We start from the raw sequence: 19,475 nt of genomic DNA on the forward strand, positions 1-19,475 counted from the left end.
CTTTTTCTCCTCCTTTTCTGAAGGAGGCAGCGCTGGAGAAACGGGGGGGGGGGGGCGCCGAGCGGGAGGGGAAGAAGACCGGGAGCCGAGAGCGAGCGAGGGGGCGGCCGGGGGCTCTCGCTGCCCTTCTCGCTGCGCGGCGCCAAGAGGGGGCCGCGAGAAACCGAGGGGGCGGAGGCCCCCCACAAAAGGAGACCCCTCACAACAGGAGACCCCTCTGCCTGCGCGCTCCGTCAGCCTCGGCTCTCCTTCTCGCCCACCCCAGCCCGGCCGAGCGGCTCCGACTTCCTCGGCGAGCGGCTCGAAACCGCGAGGCTTCGCTGCAGGGGGGTGGGGGGGGGAGGCGAAGCGGGAAGACCGCGGCGACACCAGCCGGCGTCTTCCACAGCAGCAGCAGCAGCAGCAGCAGCAGCAGCGACCCCGCGCGCGCCTCACATCGCCACCAGCAGCCCAGCCACCCTCTCTCTCCCCCCCCCCACCTCTCTCGGTCGCGCGCCCGCCGGTCGCGCGCGTGCGCGAGCCCCAGGCTGAGTCCTTTCTCTCTCCGGGTCTCCCTCTCCTGCTTCTCTCTCTGCCTTTCTCCGAGCCTCCTCCATCCAGCACCGGCGCCGAGGATGGGCAGCGAGAGCGCGCGCAGGAGCAGCCCCGGCTCGGCCGCTCCCCCCTGCGCCCGCTCTTGCTCGTGCTGCTCCTCTTGCCCCGCTGCCCCCAGGGCGGCGCCTCGGCTGCGCTCCCGCCTTTTCCCAGCGAGGACGGGTGAGTGAAGGAGTGGCTCCTCCCTCGGAGCACCTGCTCTAGCCGGCGGAAGGGGGGGGCGGCGGGCGGGCGGGCGGGCGAGGGGTGAATTTTGGCGCGCTCTCGGTCTTCGGGGCAAGTGGCGGGCGGCTGCCTGAGGGGGACCAGTCAGTCAGTCAGTCAGTCAGTCAGCGGCATTCCTGCCCCGCAGGGAAAGGGAGCAGGCTCGCCTCTGGGCAGCCCCTCAAAGCAGAGGAGACCGTCTGAGGGAAGGAGAGCGAGAAAGGGAGCCTGTTCTTGGGACGAGGATAGAAACAACAGCTTCCCAATCTCGGGTCCAGCGCCCCCGAACCCTCCAGCGTGGTTTTTGAGTAGCCCGTGTCCCTCTTGGCCTCTGGGGTCACTGGGCACCCAGAAGGCATTTCCCTTCTTCCTCTCGCTCATCCTTTTTTTACCCATTTTGAGTCCTCAGCCCAGCCGAAGAGACCTTTCTCTGAGAGCTGCTCCTTTCAGAACATCTATTAACTTTTCCTGATTTTTTGGGTGCTTGTTTCGAAAGAGAGAAGTGGGTGAAGAGGAGCTGTGGAGGTTTTCCCCCTCGACAGTCCCTTCGTGCCCTTGCAGGCTTCTCTCCTTTCCCTCCTCCTCCTCCTCCTCCTCCTGCTCCTTGCCGTACAATGAAGTCTTTAAAAGAGATTCCTGCTTGCCCGCTAGCTGGCTGGGCTCGCGCCAGGACTTCTCCACGGGAGCGCTGGACCATTCCTCGCCACTGAGCAAAGAATGCCATCTATGCAGAAGAAGAGGGCACCCTGCACACCTGGCTCCCCAGGGCTGCGGTGATGTGATTGGGGGCCATAGGTAAGCCGTTAGGATGCTCTCAGGGCGAAGGCAGGAAGGAGACGCCAAGAATGAATGGCCAAAGCACCCCACCCCTCTTCTTAGGTCTCCTTCCAGATGGGAGAATGGGGACGTTGCATTACTGAAATGCCTTTTTCCTCTCCCCCCCCCTCCCTTTATATCGCTGTAGGCTGTGTAGTATTTTCAGACTATTTTCAGTATTTCAGTAGTGCTCTGTGGAAGGGTTGTTATGACAGCAGTTTCTCTCTCCACTCACCCCCCCCCCCAAACACCCCATCATTACTTTATAGACAGCATCGCTGGCTACATTAGAAACATAGGTTTTTGAGCCTGTTGCTGAAGTAACTCTGCAATCTTGTAATCTTGGAAATATGAGCACACACATACACATACACCTGAGTCAGTGTTTATTGTAATAATGGTTCTGCTGAACTGAAGAAATTGGAGCATGTAGTAGTAATCCTACTATAATTCCTATTTGGGTTTTCGGTTTTCAGTGCATGTGTGTCTGTCAAATATGACAAAGGGACTTTTCTTCGTTTATACTGCAGCAGCATATATTTTGGATTATAGGACGGAATGCTTTAAAAGCACACACACACCACATTCACACACAGTAAGTTTCACAGGCACAGTGAAATGTCTTTTTGAATACTGGTATCTACCTAGAAACCAAGGTTGTAGCACTTGATTTGTGAACCTGCACTTGATTTGTGAGCATTGACAGTGACTTTTGAGAGCTGCCGGATTGCTGAAAACTAGGTAGTGATTGCTAATAGTTGAAACGTTGTTAGTAGTTCAGAACTATCAGTTCCATGGGTTTTTATGGCAATGAGTCAGTCTGTCATTACTAGTAATGGTTATGTCATGGAGGGTTTGCTTTTCTATCACCATATTAAGCTGTAGCTCAAAAGCTATTGCTCTGATTTCTCTTCCCCAAAAAATTATTTTCAGAAGAAATATAGCATTTGTATATATATTAATACAATGGTGTCACATGTGAAAAAAGAGAGAAGTGGTTCCTTGTTCTCTCTTTTTTCACACGAGACATCATTGTATGCATATGTATACAAATGCTACATTTGTGGTACCTTGTTTCATCTTAACCTTCACCTTCCCCCGCCCTTTTAAGGTAAGCATTATTTCATTAGCCACATGTGTGAAGGATTGTAACTTAAACATAGAATTCTACCTCCCCCTCGTTTTAAAGGCTTTTGCATTTGTACCACTTCAGCCTAGACCTATGAGAAGTTTACCTCCATATATTTAGAAACCTTTGTTCTATGGAGAATAGGAAAGGACTACAGTAGAATAAAATAACTAGAGGAAGAAATAAAATGGAAAATGCAACACAGTGCCTTTGTTTGCAAAAATAAAATAAGTGTCTAATATGTTCACCATAATATAGGGAATGAAAAATTAAATAGAATAATTGCTATGCACTAGTAATAAAGGGAATAAAATAAGAAATAATTGCATCTATAGACAAAGAAGAATTCTGCAGACTTGCCTTCGTACAAACACTGGTTAGACAAAGTATTTTATTAAGAAATTGGAATTAACTGGAACATTTGTTATTGGATTGTACATTACATTAAAGCAAATATCAGCTGGATCTTTTATCCCTTAAACTGAACCAACATCATGAACAGGCACCATGATCCGTGTAGCAGCAGTTGCTTCAGATACCTTACAGTTTGACATAAGCCTGTTGCTGCTGGTTCAATAAAACTCTGATGACGGTGCTTAGTTAGGAAAACTCCAGGCACTGAACCCAATCTAGAGATCCTCTGTTTGTGACAGGTGGCTGCATGCCTGCATGCTGTTGTACATGAGGGCTCTCTATTTGCACCCACCATAAAGATAGTTAGCTCCATTGGAGTGAGACTAAGGCAGGACTAGGGGAAGCAATTTTAATTCATTGATCCCACTCCTTCAAGCAAATGCCAGCCAACCTACTGTTAAGAGATTAACATACGCAGGCTTAATTCTGCAAAGATCACTAATATGACGGAACAGCCTTGGATGCTGAATAGAAAGGTTTAGCCCCCATCCACAAGCACATTTTAGGTATATGAGATGCACTCATTATGGTGACCTGCACCCAGATTGGTTTTGCCAATCAGCATGAAATTCTAGTATCCCATCTACACCTGGGGAATATCTGCACCAGAATACTCACTGACGGGGTGAAGGTGAATTTTAGCTTAGACTGAGTTTAGGATAATACTTCAACACAGGTATATGGAAGATACTTGGGGCTTACTGACTTTTAAGAAGGATTGGGCTGGCAATTCGTACTTCTGTGTGTGTGTTTTATTTATATACCTTGGACTCTGATTTATTAAAACAAAATATCAAAGTTCAACAGTATATGCTTATCTCGCTTTGTCTTTGTAACAGCTCTGTCAAGGTAAGAAGTTAAGTCGTCCAAGGCCAATGGCTGAGCATTATAGCTGAGTGGATGGCTGAAGTAGTGGGGGGGGGGCGTGTTCAATCATCTCACTGGTTTATAAATGTGTATGACTAAATTGGTTAATTTTACCTGCAAGGGTGGGGGGGAGGAAGAAATATGCTGGATAAAAGAGCTTTCCAGTACTAATGCTCTTAAATGATAGTTTCATATATCTGAAATATATGAATTATATTATTTCATGAAATAATATTTTAAGTACAGTGGGTTATATAGCAAAATGTATATTTAAAATAATACTATGAGAATTTACTGTGTTTTAAAAAACTAGAATGCAGCTGAGTCCAAATGTTGATTTGGGGGGGTGCGTTTTGGAAAATGCTACTGAATTCTAAACTGTGATTCTGTGTTAATCATATGCAACCAGTTGGTTGGAACAACTGAAGAAGATACTATATTGGAAACATTATTGAAAACATTAAAATGGTGTGATACAGGTAAAGATATAAACTTCAGTAATGAATTAGAGAACAGTGGCTGAAATTCTTCACTGAAAAAGAGGCAATGGAAAGAAAAAGTCCTTTCGAGGTTCCAAGGGCATGGAAAGTATTAATGTGATAACCAGAACAGACAACAATAAAGACTATAATGAAAATAACAATACTGTAATACTATATAATATTTAGAACTTTCAAGTGTTTAAGGCTCTTCTCAGGTTTTGTTTCAGCAACCCTTATCTCTAGAATGATTGCAGTTAATACAAATTCTTGTTAAAGATTACATGAATTTTCACAAATTATTTGGCTGTGGGGGTTTTTTCCCCTCTCTGTGTTCTCTCTGTACCCAGAGAGGATAACAAGAAAGTTTTCTTTAAAACATGCATATTATTTTTTTCTACTTAAATCACAAACCTTAAACATTTATATCACATTAAGCATCTCTTTCAAAATAACCAATTTCAAATGACTTGGGATTTAATAGAATGGGTGGCAGCCAATGTGCCTAATACAATTGGATTTTCCCTTCCTCTCTTGCTCTCTGTAGCCCCCCTGCACACTCCCCAAATCTGCTTGGTAGTGTTTGTGGGACCCCCTGAAACACATATGGGGGACACATGAGGGATTACAGGGCGGGGAAAGTGTAGGGGAAGTCATGTTGCACAAACAGAAATTAATAACACAATCAGGTGGACATCACTTACTTATAATGGAGCTGGTTTGGGGTTTTGTGGCCAATGATCTCCCTGTATATGCAAAGTGCATATATCCCCTGTTTGAGAGGCATTGATTCAACCTGTTAAATAAGGGAGACTTTGTAAGCTAGGACACTGAATCCCCCATGTTTCAGGACAGAATTTATGGGATATGGCAGTGGTGTCCAAACTTTTTTCAAAGAGGGCCAGATTTGATGAAGTGAAGGTAGGATTTTTTAGGATTGAAGTTGTTGAACTTCTTGTAGGGTTGGAGTTGTTGAGCTTCTTTTAGCAGAAGTTGCTGAAGTTTTTTTAGGATTTTACCCCAGGAAATAAACTACCACAGAGGCCGGATTAAACCGACTGGCAGGCCGGATTATGCCCCCAAAACGGACTTTGGACATACCTGGGATATGGAGACCCTCCATGGTCATGTGTTAAGAGTGCTTGGGAGTTCCATCTCTTCTCTTTGGGTGTTTAAGGAAAAAATGCAGATATAATGCTCTCGGGCATGGTCTCCCCCTCCCTGCTCAGTCCATTATCCCAAGCTTACAAATGTACCCTACATTTTCCATAAAGGTTACACCCTTCCTTTTCCCCTAAATATAAAACCGCAGAACAGTTGAGAAACACTTGACAACACTTTTACAACTGTACAATAAAAACTGCAACTAAAATAATAAAACTAAACAAATAAAGCAATGGAATAAAACTGGAAAATTCACCTATGATTCAGAAGAACAGATTCCTTCATGTAACATAATCCTGCAAATAGCTTGGAGCATGATGTCTGGTCCTTGCTTGGTAGCATTGTCCATGGAGTGCTGGATTTGATGCAGCAGGAGTGGTGAGCAGGATGACATTGTCCCTTTCTATGAAGTTATCATCCTCGGGTCTTTCAGTGGTACTGGAACGTGGTTCAATATGAGATACATTTCTTGTGACTTTGCAGATCCTGTCTGTGCAGTGTCCGTTGTGTTCATGTAGAGTAGTTTCTGTCACTAATGGAATTGGGCAGGCACCTTCAGTGTACTCCTTTCGACACTTGCTAAAAATGTTTTTGTTTTGGCAAGCCTATACAAACATGTAGATTGTGGGCAAGTGTTTCAATCTGGTTTTTGGTTTATTGCCGATTTTAATTGTTTTTGAGTGTTTTACATAGTTGGATTTTTTTGCTGCTAATTCTGTTATTTTATTCTATTTGTAAACTGTTTTGGGGTTTTACTACAATCACTTTGTATATAAAACTTGCTAAATAAATAAATAATTCCATAGCCAAGACCCACTTCCCAGGGTTCTAGGCATGGTGTAGCCCTGTGCTATCATAAATGAGCTGTTTTGCTTTACTGGACTTATATACTCCTGGTATTTTGTCAGGATTATTTGATTAGTTATTTGGAATCCTCTTTTCTCATGTAAACAAGAAAGCAAAGTGTTGAGAGCTGATGATGGAGACATTCACATTGGTGTCACATTGGTTTCAGTGGGAGTGTTTTAATTTAGCCCAAATTTGCTGTTGGTTTGTCACATTACATTGTAATTGAGGAGAGTATAAGATCAAAAAGGTTTGGCATCTCCCTTGCCACTACTCCCCAACTCCAACCATTTTTGTTTCTTATTCATAAAGCCTACACAATGACAATGTTATGACAGTATTAATCGACTACATCATGCACAGACATAAGGGATCTAGTAGCAATATTATCCATGTCCATTAGGAATTACTCATGAATACTATTGTCCTTGACTTATGCTTGATGATTTAATAACTTCGTCCTGCAACACCTTCATTCTAACAAACTTTTTTGAAAGTAAGTTGCCCTGAAATCACTGGGGATTATTTCAGCTGATTGTTAAATAAATGGATAATCTTACTACAGTGAGTAAATGAAGACACCATTGCAGCATTTTAAAATTATTATTATTCCATAGGCTAAGTAAGATGATGAAGCACATCATTAATTTCATGAATCTGAAGAGGTCTTGGTGAAAATCACAAATTTGGTATGTACTCTTACCAAGGTCAGGGATGTGGGTGGCACTGTGGTCTAAACCACTGAGTCTCTTGGGGATTGCTGATCAGAAGGTCGGCAGTTCGAATTCCTGTGATGGGGTGAGTTCCTGTTGCTCGGTCCCAGCTCCTGCCAACCTAGCAGTTTGAAAGCACGCCAAAAAGTGCAAGTAGATAAATTGGTACCGCTCTGGCGGGAAGGTAAACGGTGTTTCTGTGCACCGCTCTGGTCTCGGTGTTCCATTGCTCCAGAAGCGACTTAGTCATGCTGGCCACATGACCCGGAAAAACTGTCTGTGGACAAACGCCAGCTCCCTTGGCCTGTAAAGTGAGATGAGCACCACAACCCCAGAGTCGTCTGCGACTAGACTTAACTATCAGGGGTCCTTTACTTTTACCTTACCAAGGTCAATATACTTTTGCTGTTTCCATTGCTTCTCCTTTTTTCCTCTTTGTATTTTTTCATTTTGAATGTACTTTTACATAACCAGTTTTCACAGAGAATGATGAAATAAAAAAATCAGTTCTTTGAAGCATGCATTGATAAGTTAAATAATTCAAAACCTGCATTTTGAGCGTTCTAAAATAGAATGTAACAAGTGGCACCTGCAACAAAAACTTACACTGTGTGAATTCTTGTGCAAGGTTATGTGCAAGTGTGGCAGAACAACACTAGTGTTTCTTCCCTTATTTTCCCTAAAGACTACCACCCAAGTTGCAAGTGAGGTCTACTTCACACACTGCCGAGCAGCCTTAGAGTAATTCATGTGGATGTCATGAAAGCATTGATGCCTCCCTTAAGACAGCTTCTGTGTCTATACCTTCTGCATGGCAGACAGAAATTCAACAAGTGCACTGATGGGGACATGATCATCTGTGAATTCTGCCTGTTCAGCTGTTAAAGTCATGGGGAATAAAATATGGCAGCCCTGCAGACTGATGTAATGTTATGAGAATAAATGTACCAGTTATGCAGTGACAGTTTTATTATATAGGCATTAATTGGCTGTGTTCAGATATTCATTTCAATTTCATCTGCAGCCTGTGAACTAGTGCCATGGCTTCATACTCCTCCCTCCCCTCTTCTACTAGTACATCAGCTTCAGGATAGAGATCATTGCTTACATTAACCCCAAATTCTTCATTCCATCCAAACTTAGGAACTCTAGCTTAATGTTGATTAACAAACCCGTGTAATAAACTAGGATCTGATCAGGGCTTATTATTCTGCCATGTTACCCAACATTAAACCAGACTTCTTACGGAAATGTAATGGCAAGTTAGGAACAACTTTTGCAAACTGAGTTTTCTAATGTTTACAGATTCATTTCCAGTCCTTTCTAGCAACTTTTCCCAGAATTAGAATAAGTAAAAGTGCCACTTGCTTTAATAATGAACTCAGGTGCCAACAGGATTGTAACCCAAATGGGGAGACAAAGGGAAGGTACCAGCTCGACCAGTGCAACCAATTTGTCCAAATTCCAAAGCAAATGAGCACTATTTTGCCCAGAACTTTAAGAGACTTTTGAAGACTCAATAGTGCTTTGAATGGAGGTTCTGGAGGCTACCTGATACCATTGTGAGATCAGGTGATCAGTGGGTGGGTGACTCCAGCCACCTGACAGTCTTGGACTTCAAGGGGTGGGGAAGATAATAATGTGACCTACTTGCCAAGTCCAGTTCCTTACCCCAGTCGTATAGTATCCTGGATGAATTCATGGCTGGCTAGCAGAAATCCTGAACAGGAGCATTCTTGTTATGAGGGGGAAACTACTACAACGTGTAGTTTTAAGACCCACCTATGCTAGATCCGGAGTCTCCAAGGATTAAACCCTCATCCCATATGGTCCTGGCCACCAGAAGCCAGTTCTAATAAATATGTCTTGAACTGCTTCTGGAGGATGGCCAGGCAGCTCTGGCAAGATGCCTACTTAGATGCGTTAAGGATTTTCTACTGTCTCAGAAAAAGTAGCTGCACCTAGGTTAGAATACACAGATAAAAGCAAGTTAAAATTTCAACAAGACAAGACAAGAAAATAATCAAATAAAAAAATACATCGAAAGAACGTGCCAATATAGTACAATCACAAAAGCAACAGCAGCAAACTCCCCCCTCCCCTAATTTAAAACACTCACAGAAGTAGTCGGGTAGAAAAGGTTTTCACTTGCTGTTGACTAGTACTACCTAAGGATGCCAAGGTTCAACTAAGGAAGGACAAATCTGTGAATTTTGGTTTCTCTCACATTGTTATATTTCCAATCTTAGGTCCGCTTCTCCACATTCCCACATCATTGTGATGTTAAAAAAAAGAAGTTCTCATTAAAATTCACCAGCATTTTAATGCAAATTTCTCCTAATACACATTTTTTTAAACATTGCTTGTTCAGAAAGAAGCGTGAATTTCAAAGCATAGCTGCATTTCAGTTTGTGTATTTTTTCATATTAATTAAAGAGTTTTGCACTGAAATGTGAACCGGACCAAATTTCTTCCTTATGCTGGTTCAACCCAAATAGATTAAAGATTTGTCAGTGCAATTCAAGTTCATGGAGCAACCACCTTCTGCCCCTTTTCCCTGTCCCCATGGACCCAGAAACTTACTGGTGATAGTGTTGGAGGCAGCAGCAAATACCGACAGAGCATATTCTCATGCCAGGGATGGGACTGAGACCATCCTATTGGCACAATTTATGCCAGAAATAATGCCCTCTGAAAAAAGCAGCATCCCCACCCGCCCCAGGTTTATGAGATTAGTGGCTCCAGTCCATCCCCAGCTGGAGATGACACCTCTAAGACCACCTTCTGTCTTTCCTGTTGCCATAGGTAAATTGCTATGCCTTAGGGGAATAGGAATGGTAGTTTGGGAGCAAGTAGAATCTTGGGTACCATTCTCAGCTTGGTATGACTCACAAGGCTGTGAATACTCACAGTATTCCTAATATGAGAGTTGTCGAGCTACGTGTCCCTTGAGCACAAGGTATTATCCAAAAGCAGAGTTATATCATATAAGTTCTTTACTTGAAACATGATATACACTCTAGTATTCTCCAGCAGGAGGAGAAGACACAAATCAGAGGGTACAAGTTATGCTTTTTCTCCCCTACAGCACAATAAAGAGAATTTTGGTGGGCACTGTATGTTCTTTCCAGCTTTCTAGAGCATTCCTTCCCTCATTAGTGTTTTTAAGTGCTGTTGAAAGCATGCGAGTGAAGCTAGAGTTTTGCCTTCATCACCTTGAGCTTCAGGAGTTGAGACAGTTAAGGATAAGATAATTGGAGTAACTTTTTGCTCAGTTACAATTTTTGAACACATATCTATATACTTTGATTCTTTAAAATGCTATTGAATGTTTTCAGTATAGGCATTAGCAACACAAATATAATAGTGTGATCTTCAATATTTGAATCAGGAAATTGCAATCTCTTAAATACTTATTAACATATTCACACACAATTAGCAGTTGTTGGGTTTTTTTTTAATATATATATAGAGAGAAGGATTGCATTACTTGTTACAGGAAGCCATACAAAATGCAAAACAGGAATTTATACTGATGAAATTGTTGTGATTTATGTTATAGTAAACGTTCAAAATGTTATGAATGTTGGCAGGCACATGTAAATACTGACAATACTGGGTAAATTTTGTGAATACCCAAATTTAGACATTGACTGCAGCATATGCATATTCAGATAAGAATGAGCAGATTTCCCTATTTATATTCCTCTTTCTTTCTTTCTTTCTTTCTTTCTTTCTTGTTTTGGAGGTTTGTTCTGCTCTTATCTAATTTAATATAGGAAATTCTTAAAATTAATTCCAAAATTGGCACATGGACTATTGGCCACAGTTTAGTTCACATCATTTTTGGTATTGCACTGTTTAACATTATTCTATATGATAAGAGTATTTTGGGGGGGAGTACCTGTTATATTTTAAGAGCATTATTATTAAGCAGTATAACATATCCATTGCTTGTCAGGAACTAGTTGGATGCAGAGAGGTGGTGGAAGGAAAGATGGCTTAGAACCCAAGTTGTCTTGGTGGGACAATGATGTGTGGGCAGAGGGAGAAGAGGGAGAAGAATTGGAAGAGGAGGTTTTGGAAGCTGAAGGGGTAACAGGGCTTAGTGAGCTGGGAATGTCTGTGGCAGAGAAGTCCAGAATCAGAGGGAAAAGCTGAAACAGGGTAGGAGGGAAGCCAAGAGGCAAAAATGAGTCAGACTGGTGAAGAGTCACAGGTGTGTCAGGGGATAAAAAAATTCTATGTACTCACCTTCTGCCTTGCCCAAAGCAAAATTGCCCGGCAGTGGATATGGCAATTTCTATGTTAGATTATCCTACCACCCATTCCACGTCATACGTGCATGGTAGAATTGCCTTGCTACTGTACTACTCTTCACATGTTTACTCAGTACTATTTGAGAGCCACAACAGCAGCAACAAGTTTGAAAAATATTTTGCTGAGCTCCTGCTTCTCCATCTGCACTACTAGATGCTATCAAGGTAGGAATCTTCGCCAAAGGAATTGATTATTGTTAATGTTCAAACACAATGCTATACCCAACTAAGTCCCTTTAAAATCAATGGCCTTGTTAGTCACAACTAACTTGAGTCCATTGATTTCAATGCATCTACTCTGAGTATGGCTTAGTTGGACACAACCTACAGAGAGTAAGTTACACATTTTACTCTTTTAAACATTGTAACAGTACCCAAACCCTCAACCCTCTTGTCACTATGTTTGCTAGAGGCTTTGTTCCTCCATAACAGCAAGGAACAGAAACATCACCTGAGGTGTGCATAAAACCAAAAGAATGTGGTTTCACTGAGTTGATCCAGATGAAATATCTGGATCAAAATGAAATATCTTGTCAGGTTTACAAAATGAAATATCTTCTCAGGTTTGCACCTCATAAGGTTGTTTTTTTCCATGACCAATATATCATGTACATATTAAACCTTAGAAACCCAAAGTCCCATTTCAATGCTGGCTTTCTCTCATGCTAACCTTCCTATTGCTGAATCACAAGTTAAAAAATAAATGGTTTTAAACATGCTTTTTTGGTCTGGGGAAGCTCTGCCTCTTATCTTCCAGAACCCATCCTATTAGGCATGCAGAAGAATGACTTGCTCTCATTTGTAAGTTACTGAGACTGATTTTTAGGATTTATATCCAGTGTTAGGACCAGTTCAGAAACACTGTTTGTTTTATTTAAATGCAGCTAGTATTTCTTTTGCTTTAATAACTATCTTAGAGACCTGAGGTTGAGTACTGAGCCTTTGCTTGGGCAGTCTTGCCCACACTGACTATCTGCCTCAAGGCACTTAATTACTAAGAGGAAAGCTGATCTCTGGTTGTTCCCTTTGAGATACTATAGGTCTGGATTTTATGTGCTCAGAGTAAAGTATTAAAATACAGGTAGTGGTGGCACTACCATCTGTAAATTACCCCAGGGGCATTTCAGCAGTCCTTAATCCATTGGAAACTGAAGGTCTTTAATTGGCATACGTGCTTCCCTTCAGTATATCTTTCTGTAGCATGCCTGGCATTTGACCTTTTCCTCAAACTGTTTAGGATGGTTGTCATTTTATTTGGTCTGAGGCAGACTTCTTTATAGCAGAAACATTCTAAATAAATAAATCCCACAGTAGGGGTAAAGTCTATTTATTTTAAAAGTAAATAAATGTATAAGACGTCCTCTGAACAGAGAAGAATACGCTGCAGATAATTGTTAACACAAAGAAGCATTTAAATCAGTGATAACATGCAGTTTTAATCTCTGTTGAAATCAGAAATTTTCTTGTATAACAAGCAAAGGCTAACCCATTAGAAATAGATTATGTATAGCAAATGAAATATAGATTATGTATTTATTATCATGGGCTCTATATTTCACTCGAAGACTAGCAAGTCACCTATAGACATTAGGATCCATATAACAGTCCAGAAATAGTGTCTGAATTTGGAAAGTTTCAGAGAAGCTTTTAATGCAGATATATTATTTTGAGGGGGACGCAGGTGGCGCTGCGGGGTGAGCAACGGGGTGAGCTCCCGTTGCTGGGTCCCTGCTTCTGCCAACCTAGCAGTTCGAAAGCACATCAAAGTGCAAGTAGATAAATAGGTACTGCTCTGGCGGGAAGGTAAACGGCGTTTCCGTGCGCTGCTCTGGTTCTCCAGAAGCTCCTTAGTCATGCTGGCCACATGACCCAGAAGCTTTACGCTGGCTCCCTCGGCCAATAAAGTGAGATGAGCGCCACAACCCCAGAGTCGGCCACGACTGGACCTAATGGTCAGGAGTCCCTTATACCTTTATTATTTTGAGAGCATATATTAGGACAGGATCCAGGTGAACATGAGACTAATATCCCTTTGCTCCATTGACTGTTTTGTTTTTTAATAGGGCTATCATGGCTTCTTATGTAGCAATTTGACAGCGCTTTCTAGAACGGATCTACTTGGCCACCTCAACCAGCATTTCTACATTGCATTATAATAAAAGGTTCATGACTGAACTAGGGGATGCAATTTTGACTTTTTTGCTTTTAATTTGAAAATGTCTCAGTGATATAATTTTCTTTTGCTTTCCTTGAGTGTTTATTGCACTCAGCAATTATGATTTTTCCCCTTGCTGTGCAGCTTTGTAAAATATTTATTTTCCCCTCATAATAATTAATTATACAATTAATGTTTTCCTTGCCCTCTAGAATATGCTGTGCCCATATTATTATTTGCAAACTGTGAGGTAAAATTGTAGAGCTTTAAGGGAGCCATGGTCAGAGTGTTTGTTGCTCACCCAAAAACAAAATTCCATCCATACCACATATCATCTTGTCATTGTTTTCCTTATTTTGGTAATATTTGCATACCAAAAGTACATGGAGGGACACAGGAAAAGATGTGTATTGTTTGACATGGCTTGCTGTCCTAACTGGGCAGGGCTTTTCCCTCTTTTTACATGGGGGTACTCCTTTTCAGCATGTTCCTGTGTAATCATCTAGTTTGTTGCTAAGCCACTGGCAAAGGTTGGAGGAATGACTTAAATATTCTGTAGTGGCTGGTAAGCATTTAAGCATCTCAATTTAAAATAAATAATTGCAGGGCTCCTTCTCTTTTCTTTTCCAAAATTATTTGACATTGCAAACCTGCAATACTTAGCATTTGCCCTGTGTTTTATGTGAGAGGTGGGAAAATGCAACCAGCCAGAAATTACCAGCCTTTCGCGGATCACTTTGGCATATGGAAAGGGCCACCCACCTGTCAATCACAAAGCATCATATAACATCAGGAGATTATTAATTTTATCTGTGACTTGTCTTCAAGTTGCAGCTATAAAAGAAGTATCAGGGCAACAGAAAAATGTGCAGAAACTCAAGAAGCACTGGATTTTGCATGCAAAAGAAGAATCATGAGTGCACATTGCAGGACCTGCAGTTTGAACTTTCCCATACCTGGTGTCATCAGGCACTGTAAATGTGGGTGTGGCTCACTAACAATAGCTTGGCAGGCCAATCTTTGAGGTTTGGTGCGGCTATTAGACCCTTGGGCTGGTTGTGGCCCACTGTTCTACACACTAACATAATTGAAAAGCAGCAAATGAGTTTCTTTCTGTCATACATATTTTGTATGTATGTAGCCTGCAGCATATTCACTTGCAGGTTCTAGAATGTGGAAGGTTTTATTTAGACTATACAGAACAGGATGATGATTAAACCTAAGTGTAGCAAACAACAGAAACCCCTCTGTATGCAATTTCATTAAATCACAAGTAGATGCCTTCTGTCTACACAACAATAATAAAAGATGCAATATTAAACTGAATTATTCCATAAATAAGTAGATTTGTTGTAAATAACTTGCAACTGTGTCGCGCTGTAAGCAGATCCTTAATTCTAATTATATCAAGTTGAATTATTATCGTTGAAGACAGCTAAAGCACTGAATTAAAGTTAGGCTTTCATTTAAAAAAACAACACTTTTAAGGGCTTGAATCTTGGCATATGAATGTAGCAGAAAAAATATATTAGAAAATTGTTATTAGATTAATGCAGCCTAACATATATTTTAGCAGTCATAATTTAAAAATTGTACTCCTTTGGGTGGCTCTTGCTGCAATTCAGCAAAAAAACAGTTCTTTCCTAATTTTGCTCTCTAACATTCTGATGGAGTCCCAGTAACTGGAACTGGGTATGTCTGTAGCCTCAATACCTTGCAAATCTTTAGCATCAACAATCTTATAAAAACCTCAATGACTTTTTGCACATCTCTTTTCAAATTTTTGGCTATGAAGTGATTAAGAAATTCTCCTTTGTGTAATATCTTCTAAACTATTATTAGAAGATAAGGAAATGTCAGATCTCCATTGTGAAGTTCTTACTTCCCATTTGTCTAATATTTAAACTTTCTTTTCAATAGCTTTAAAGGGTCAGTGGTAGTGGAGAATGTAACTGATCACCCTTGATTTCACCTTTGGAAATCTGAGGCACATTTAGTTGCATTCAGTTTTGTTCCATTTTGCTTCTCCCGTTTGTCAATAGGTAAAACTTTTCAAGTTCCCAGGAAAACAGTACCTTCTTATGAACAGATGCCCTAGACAAGCTTTCTTTTGTGTGAATATGTTTCATTCAGTAAAAAGGGTGGTATAATGAACATGTCAGCTTAATTTTCAGTAAAAATGCTGGATTTCCTTTTGCTGAAATGAGAGGAGCAATCACAGGAGTTATGAAAGGAGAACTCTATTCATGAGCACTGGAAGTTTGATAACATGAAGTACAATAGTGGGAAATGGTCAGGCTTTGAAGCAAAGGACAAAACTACTTTGAGTAAAGCAACTGAGCACTATGGAAGTTCCACTGAACAAGGAACAAACATATAGGCATTAAATTCCATACAATGGAGCACAACGCTTTGTCCAAAACATTAGTGGCTGAATTAATACATCTTCTCTAGCTCTGCAGCAATACCAAAATGGCATCACCACAAACTCCATATAATACAAGGGAGGCACATTTTTTTTAAAAAAAAACCTAAATGTAATGGTATGACATCTAATATTTTGTTGGTTTTGTGGGGTGAATAAATATAATGATGAGGAATAATATACATTGCAGAACATTTTCCTATGATATGCAAAGTTTCAGGGACTTTCCTACATTAAACTAAAAGAGAAAGTAAAACAATATCACTGTCATAAGGAGGCGGAAATAATTTGTGCTAAGGACTCATTAGCACCCTAAAGCTATAGTATAATTTATTTAGAAATAAAGGTGTAAGTGATTGGGATTTAAGTCCCTGTCACCCAGTAGCTCTGTGTTCTCTGAGTCAGCACTTAGTGCTGAACCATATAGAGACTGCAGATTAAAGCAGAAGTCACCACCCAACATTTTTGTTCAAAGGTACCCATATATGTTTATTTTAGGGAAAGTTAAGTTAGTTGAGCTCATCTTTTAGTAGAAAAATGGCAAAAATTGAAAGGATTAAGTATAATTCCCCCATGTATTGGCCTTTACAGTCAAATGCAATGTGTGGGGCAGTTGTGTCTCATTTTTGTATGAGTTTGCCTTATTAATGTAGTATAAAACAAGGATGAGGGTCTAGTTGCTGCACAATCAAAGGAGTTCACAAGGAAAGAAACAAAATCCAGCCTTCCTCCATCTTGCCTAGCTAAGTTGTGCTCTTTTAAGTCATATTTTCCCCAGCCTACCTTTAGTACTGGAAGTGAGCCAGGCAGGGAGAAAATGCCATAAATCTACACAGCACAGCAAGGTGTGGTGAAAGAAGGAGCAAATTTAACTCTGTTTTCTCACATGCTCATTTTGCAGTATAGAGTAGACCCCTATCCCTGCTTTATAAATTAACAATACAAGTACGCGTTTTAAGATTCATGTTAATTTGCTCTGCACATCTAGTTTGCAGAGTCTGAAGATCCATTTTGCAACACAGAAACCTCCATGTGTTTAATGACTGCCCACACAGTGGCCTGTAATTCATATACTCCAATGGCCTGCATACCACACGTACAGCTGACATGAACAGAACATTTGCAAAAGGCTTATGCTTCTAGTTACCTTCAGTTAATTTGGCTGGAGTGTTGTTTTCCTGAGATCAAAAAATTGTGCAAGATGCTTTTTGCATTTCATCAAATTAGAACATGTAGTTTCCCACGGTGGTAGTTTGAATTCATTTTTGTTCGTACCTTTCTTTTGTTAAATCAGTAGCCACTAAGACTTGCTCTTATTACGTATCTAAGTCCATCAGAAAATGACTGCTAATTATTTCCCTATGTCCTAGACAGGTTGAAACTGTCACTTCTGTTTAGAACAGGCAAATGCTCCTTATTCACCTAACTATAATGGAACTGTCAAATTATGGTTATGTCAGACCAGAGCCAGGGCACACCAAGTCAGAAGACAGATTCAGAAGAATCTGTTTATTCTTATTTTTATCTAATGAACTCAGTGCTTGCTTTGTATATTGCTAGTTCTTTAGAAGTTATGGTTTTAATTATACTTGTAAACCACCCTGAATGAAGTGCATGCATTAGAATAGTGGGGTAGAAGTTTGCATTTAAATAAAATAAATTTTATTTTATTGGAGGATGGGGGTAAAACTTAGGAGGAAAGGCTTGATGGGCCAAGATAGAAAGGAGATACTAAACAGAGTTCAAGAGGCAAAACCCAAGGCATTCAACATCATGCTATTACAAAAGTTCTGTCTTCTGCAGCATATCAGCTTGTCAAACAGAACAATCCCCCTCCTGCCATGTGTTGTTCTAGGGTTTCTCCCTACCCCACCCCACCCAGAGTCAATTTTATGGATCGCATGGGCATGGGCATATTTTGTTTTATTATATTTCTCTGCCATTTTTCATTCAAATGAATCCCAAAGCAGCTTACAAACAATAAATAACAATAACATGATAGATTGTAATAGAACATCACAAATACAGGATAAAACATATAGAATAATTAACAAATCATCAGTGAGATTCCACAAGTTTCTAAGGACAGACCATCTATATCAGTTTCTCAACTGTGAAGGAGGGAAAATGTCACCAGCATCTCAAACCTCACCAGGAAGTCATCTGTCAATTCAGAGCTGTTGCTTTAACCCCTCCTGATTAACTAATCATCAATATTTGGGAAGTGCCTTGAAAAGAAAAGATCATGTCTATTAGAGTAATAATTGATGTTAGTCAGACATCTGAGAGTTTATTTTATTTTATTTGGGAAGACCATAGCCATTTGCTTGGCTTACAAAATACTGCAGCAGTAAATGTGGAAAAACAAGGAGTAACTTGTATTTACTAATAGAGTAATCTGTATCTCTCCTTTTAAAAATATATTTTAAATGAATATTTCTGGAAAAACCTAAAATAGGGTGCTATATTTTCAAATTATCCTCTGCCTATGCCAATCTGGCATACTGTTTTTCTTGTAAAGGTAGCATGCGTCTTAACCTGATGACTACTATCCCAGCAAACCTGCTAACTTATAGACATGTTTAGGGTGTAGTTCTGAGAGCATTGTATTCAGGCAACAAGTCAGTTGTTTTTCACAGAGATTGGTTATTTCTCTACTATTTTTCATTGTGTACATAACTGTAATAGTCCACAACCAGGTGAGAATCCAATTCTACACATCTTTGTTCAGGAGTGATAATGAATGTAATAAATAAACCTTACTTAACAAGTAAATGTTCATGATTGGAGCCTTACAATGCCAGCCAAGTCATTATCATTGGTGGTTGTCATTGCCTGCATTTAACACCCAGGTGTGCCAACAACTGTTTTAAGAATGTCCTTCCTTTCTTAATTGGGAATTAAATATCATATTAAAAGGTCAGAGATGGAAATATTATGCTAATTTACAATCTTATATCCAATAGTCTTTTAAAGCAGATACTGACATTCCACAATTGCTCACACAAACAACATCAAACGTTGTAGGTTGTATATAGTAACTGAGAAAGTTAATTCATCTGAAATAGATGTGAGTTACACAGTACTCATCTTCAGAATGGACCTTTCATCTCATTCCAGGATAAATGATGCACAGTTCTATTCCACTGTAACATTCTGGAACATTGTAATCAATGCCATTTGCTGTGGCTGCCAGTATTACGTAGTATCATCACACTATGCATTCATTTGGCAAAATTGCAGTCAATTGACATTTAAAATTCAGCGCTGTTCACTTTTGTGGTTCTGCTTCCAATGTGTTTAGTCCTCCAGTTGCGTTTTTTCTTGGCATCCCCTGCCTTCTGAAGAAT

At 40.5% G+C, this 19,475-nt stretch overlaps 1 protein-coding gene and 1 long non-coding RNA gene across 4 annotated transcripts in view; one reads left to right on the plus strand and one right to left on the minus strand.

Moving 5' to 3' along the window:
- Nucleotides 1-19,475, minus strand: part of LOC309339437 — a 657,715-nt gene that overhangs the window by 517,220 nt on the left and 121,020 nt on the right. The gene's annotated exons all lie outside the window — the stretch shown is intronic.
- The window catches only part of FUT9 (fucosyltransferase 9), a 49,585-nt gene continuing 30,389 nt past the window's right edge, over nucleotides 280-19,475 (plus strand). The window contains exon 1 of one of the 3 annotated variants that reach the window (XM_081857286.1): nucleotides 280-756. In XM_081857286.1, coding sequence (XP_081713412.1) covers nucleotides 615-756 — 142 coding nt within the window. In that variant the 5' untranslated portion in view covers nucleotides 280-614. Of the gene's footprint in view, nucleotides 757-856; nucleotides 1,594-19,475 lie in introns of those variants that run through there. The other 2 variants (XM_081857285.1, XM_081857287.1) reach the window with 2 other exon arrangements.

The sequence above is a fragment of the Podarcis erhardii genome (genome assembly GCF_964252035.2).
Source record: "Podarcis erhardii genome assembly, chromosome: 3".
NCBI lineage: Eukaryota > Metazoa > Chordata > Lepidosauria > Squamata > Lacertidae > Podarcis > Podarcis erhardii.